The sequence below is a fragment of the Nicotiana tabacum genome, chromosome 12, assembly GCF_000715075.1.
Source record: "Nicotiana tabacum cultivar K326 chromosome 12, ASM71507v2, whole genome shotgun sequence".
Taxonomy (NCBI): domain Eukaryota; kingdom Viridiplantae; phylum Streptophyta; class Magnoliopsida; order Solanales; family Solanaceae; genus Nicotiana; species Nicotiana tabacum.
The window spans coordinates 3737784-3742824 of NC_134091.1; the positions used below are offsets into that span (position 1 = coordinate 3737784).

General features: G+C 33.4%; 1 protein-coding gene across 1 annotated transcript; it reads left to right on the plus strand.

The window, feature by feature from the left end:
• Positions 1–482: 482 nt before the first annotated feature.
• On the plus strand, positions 483–1683 carry LOC107798329 (E3 ubiquitin-protein ligase ATL23-like; the record flags this gene model as incomplete). Its single annotated transcript, XM_016621306.2, has 2 exons — positions 483–806; positions 1501–1683. Coding segments are annotated over 2 exons (507 nt in total), but the record flags the coding sequence as incomplete, so codon positions are not given.
• Between the last annotated feature and the right edge of the window lie 3358 nt (positions 1684–5041).

Consider the following 5041-nt stretch of genomic DNA (forward strand, 5'->3'; position numbering starts at 1 on the left):
TCCGGCAAAGAACAAGACTCTTGTTTTAGAATGAAACTTAATTAACTTGTTGGTTTAATTTGTTCTCTTTTAATTTTTCGTGTTTTGCATAATCAAGTTTACAAAATCAATTTCATGAATCACAAGTAGAAGATTGTCTATTTCAAATCGTGTATAGAATAATTTTAAAGAGTACTGCCGAAGTTGCATAAAACAAAATCAAAAACTGACAATTCGAACCGTTTCGAATTTATTTCGTTGAACACACCTGGGCCAGGTGTAAGCTCTTTTACCAATGTAAAACAAAACTTTCCTATAAATATAAAACCAACTTTTCAATTCACCCAAACACTGCCTTATTCCCTGTATATAAATACCTCATCTTTCCTCCATCAAATTTCCCCTGCAGCATGGTGTGCAAATTACTCAATTCTTTAATTCTTTCTCTTCTCCAACAACGCCACCACCTCCGCCACCCTCCTTAAAAAACTATACTATAAATCTTCGTCGTACGAAATATTCCAATTAACAACAATGCTTGTTTCGTGTTTCTCCCTCTGTTTCTTCCCTGTGTAGGAACGAGTGCCGTTTTCTTAGTCTACATCTGTATGCTATGGTACGCCGCCAGCTACCAGTCCTCCTCCGACGCCGGTACAGGAAATTACACAAATGACCCTGCAAAGACGAACCAAGAAAAAGGTCTGTCCGCAGCTCGATTAGATAAACTTCCAAAAATTACAGGGAAAGAATTAGTAATGAGCAATGATTGTGCGGTTGTACGGGTCAAAATCAAATTAGAGAAATTCGACATGCGGAGACAATTGTCATGAGTAACCTGCGAATCGAATTGAGTTGTCTGGCCGAGGTCAAGCAGTGATCAATAAGGCCGAGGTCGAGCAGTGATCATCAATAAGGTCGAGGTCGAGCAGTGATCAACAACAAGGCCGAGGTCGAGCAGTGGTCAACAACAAGGCCGAGGTCGAGCAGTACAGATAGAAGTAACAACTAGTTTTGCTTCGGAATCTTCAAAGGGAATATTCTACTGAATATTCTCTCTAATTGTACGGTTTAGGGCTCCTTGGGATATTCCATATAAAGAGTACGAGAGAAGACCGGAAGAGGGGACTTCTGGAAAAGCAGACTCTCTCTCTCTAGAAAAAATACAAACGTATCTCTCTAAAGAGATTAGATTATCTGTTATCCCACACTGTCCATCAGATCCGAAAAGGGTCCTAAGGTTCTTGTATTTGTTTATCATTCATCTTTATCAAATGAAAGAGGATCCGCCTCACTCAAGATTGGGTGAATCTTCTTCTTTATTTACATTTATTGCCATTTAATGTTATTTAATGCATAGTTTCATACTATTAGAGCTGGTCATAATTACTGTCAGCATTTATAATCAACTATATTTTTCTATTCATGTTATCCATCTCAGATCTAGAATTAATTATTATTAACTAGGATTTAACCTGTATCTTCTTATTTAATTAGTTTAACTTAATGTCTCGTACTTTTTAGTCAAAAGCGGTGTATTTGGATGAAATAGAGAGCGAGCAATATGCTATTGTTGTTCCAGGTTGTAACCATGGATTTCATTTAGAATGTGCTGATACTTGGCTTTCCAAAAATCCAGTCTGTCCTGTTTGTAGAACAAAACTTGAGCCTGACTTCTTTAATCCTCCTGAAAACAACCCTTGTTAAACAAATTTAAGCAATATTTGCTGTAAAACCTCTTTATTTGATTTTTGAGAAAAAAAAGTATTTTAAATAATAACGAGTAAAATTTGCATTGTGGTTAAGCCAAATAACAAACTACTATAAAATCACTTGGCAATTTAGGATAATATTAATACTAATACTTAATATAAATTTAATTTTTTTTTAATCTGAATGAAAAGACGGTGAATATTTTGTAAAGATAGTGCCTGCACTATCTTAATTAATAAAATTTAAAAATAAATAAATTGACAGATAAAAACAACGCCTCTATCTTAATTAATTATAAAGATAAGAATATAGAAACTATAAAAAATATGATAACTTTAAACATTAATATGAACAATAGAATAAAAGAATAAAAGTAAATAAAAAATTACTACAAGAAAAAAAACCTATTTTTATTTATAATGTACTATAATGGAAGTAACGGACAAGAATATGATAATTTTAAGTTATGGGTAATGCAATACAGACAAGAAATTACGGGTAATTTTAAGAGATTTGAGAAATTTTTGCGTTTTTTAACATTTATTTAATGATTATATATAACTTTTATCTGAAAAATTAATATTTTAAAGTTATTTGCACATAAATCAAATAACTCAAATTACAGGTTTGTGTCTGCGCATCGCGCGGATACTAATACTAGTTAATTATTAATATGAATAGTGAAGTGAAAGGGCATAGATATTTAATTTATTGAGTGACTCTTGAAAATTTCAAGCCCCAGCCAAATGTGAAATGTCCACCTGTTCGCTAGCTCTTTTCCAGTTGTATTGCTTCTTATTAATGCTCATACCAAAAAATCGTCTTCCCCCATCAAGTTGTTCTTCTTTTGTTTCTTTAAATGTATTTGACTAAAGAGTTTTAAGCCTTTTAGTTAAACTAATTAAATAAGAAGATATGAGGTAAATCCTAACTAGAGATAATTTATTTTAGATTTAAAATAAAAGACAGGAATAAATAAGCATTGCTGAATATGAAATTTGATTACAGTTGCAATTGAATTCCATAATGTAAGAAAAGGATAATAGCTCCAATTATATCAAATAATAACGAAAAATACATAAAGGAAAAGAGTCACCATTCTTGAACAAGACAGACCTACATACATTTGATAAAGTTGAGATTGCAATTGAATACCAAGATTCTAAACTCTTTTCTCCTTTTTTGGCGAAGAGCCTGAGAGGAGGGAACATCTTCTCCTTCAAAGAGATGTATGTATCTGTGTGTGTTCTCATTAGCCCCCTTTCTGTTTCTCTCTCATGATATTTATACAAAACATTTTTCTTACCCAACTGTTCTTAACCGGAATACCTAAGTTCTTGGAATATCCTGTAGAATATTCCTCTAAAATGTGTAAGTGTTGAACTAGCCGTTCGGGCCGAACTGAGTGCTCGACCTCGGCCGTAGCTGCATCATTCGCCAGTATATTGTCTCCTATACATGCCTTCGGCTTGGTTGACTCTTGATCGTTCTTCTTTAAGTAGAATTCTTTTAATCAGATTTTGACCTATACAAAATGATGAAATACACGTTATTTTCTCATTTTCTTAAATGAAATTATACGTTAGTGGAAATCATACTTCTTAAAGATAGTTCAAGATTTAAAGTAGCGAGTCAAATTTTTTGACGTATCTTTGGAAGAAAATGCCCAAATTACCTCCTTACTATACAAAATATTTAATTACACTTCTTTATGCTTTAAGCTATTTGTAACTTTGCCTTTACCAGTATGTATTGTCCTTAACTCTAACAAAGCTTCAATTGAAATATAACGAAGAGTAATTTTAAATTATGGTCAAAAGTGAGCACGTAAGATTGAATCTTTTTTATTACTGTAAGTACTTTGGCACATGGGGTTCACCATTCCTAATTAATGCTTGAGTTTCATTAAAATCAAAGAAAAAACGAGACGATTTGCTAATGGCAAGACATTGCTCTAAACCCTATGGTGCACATCGATTACCCTTAGAATTCAGGTTGGGTAGGGGAAAGCCTCTCAATCCCTATTTGAAGGCGAAGATGGCCCAAAGTACGACATATGATAAAATTAAGATATTTAGTATAGTAAATAGAAAATTTGAACTTGTATTCTACAATATTAGTATCTTTTTTTTTTGTGTTTACACGTGTCTGCGTGCGTAAGAATATAGTTCAAGTTCAAAGCACTGCCACATACATATATATATAGTGGGTATGAAACTATGAAGTAACCTTAATTTATTTTTCTTAAAAAGTGAACTCTAGACTTTCCCTCCTATTTTAACATTCAACCATTCACAAACGATGAATGAAACACAATAAAACATGCTTCTTTCCTTTGTAGTTTGTTATACTAGTACTCCATTATTTAAAAGTTTTAACCCTTTAGTAAGAATGTTGTATAACAACATCACTGTATACAGTCAAAATCATATGTCTGCTATTTTGTAGGTTCGAGAGGTCGCATCAAGGATAAAAGTTCGATATAGACCAAGTCCGGGCTCAAAAGTAGAATAAGTGGTTCGAAGACCTAAGTGTTCGAGGAACATCGGAGCTTAGTACAACCGACTCCGAGACAGTATCGTTATGAGTTTGTTATAGAAGGACAAGATTCCTGCCACGTCCTTAAGATCATGGCGTAAATTTTGGAATAGATTTGTATGAATTAGTACGAATTCGTACTAAGTGGTTATACATTTGTCCCAATAAGATTCCTTACTGTAAATAGAAATGTACCTTATTTAGAGTTTTTCTCCTATATAAACGGGATCCCTAATCATTTGTAAAGATCATCTAATCATTGGCAAAGAATATACTCTCTTACTTTTTCGCCCATTGTTCATCAGAATTGTCTTTAGCTTTATTATTCTTGCATTATTGTTCTTGGTCCATCTCGAGGTCCCTCTGGCTCGAGGTCGATACTGCCTAGAAACACTGGTTTGATTTACTTATTTATTTCATTTATACGCTATATTTCTTGATTATTAATTAGTATTGAATTAAATCACATATCTTTAAAATCACAAATCAAATTTAATTGTTACTCGTATTTTTTAGGTAAATAGTTTGGCGCCCACCGTGAGGATAAAGATAATAGTGTTTATTTCAGGACTGATTCTGGTAACACATGTTATTTTTCACACTTGTTCTTGTCAAAGATTCTTTGATTTCAGGATAATATATTTCAAACTCACAGAATGCGCATGTACACAGCGATGACGGTCTTGGAGTCGATGTACCATCGATAAACCCTGGGAAGTGTGTAATGTGGAACCAGTGGGTGTTAGTTCACATATTGCTTTGAATGCAGATCTAGGCACAGATCCCGGAGCAAGTGTACGCAGGGAAGTCATAT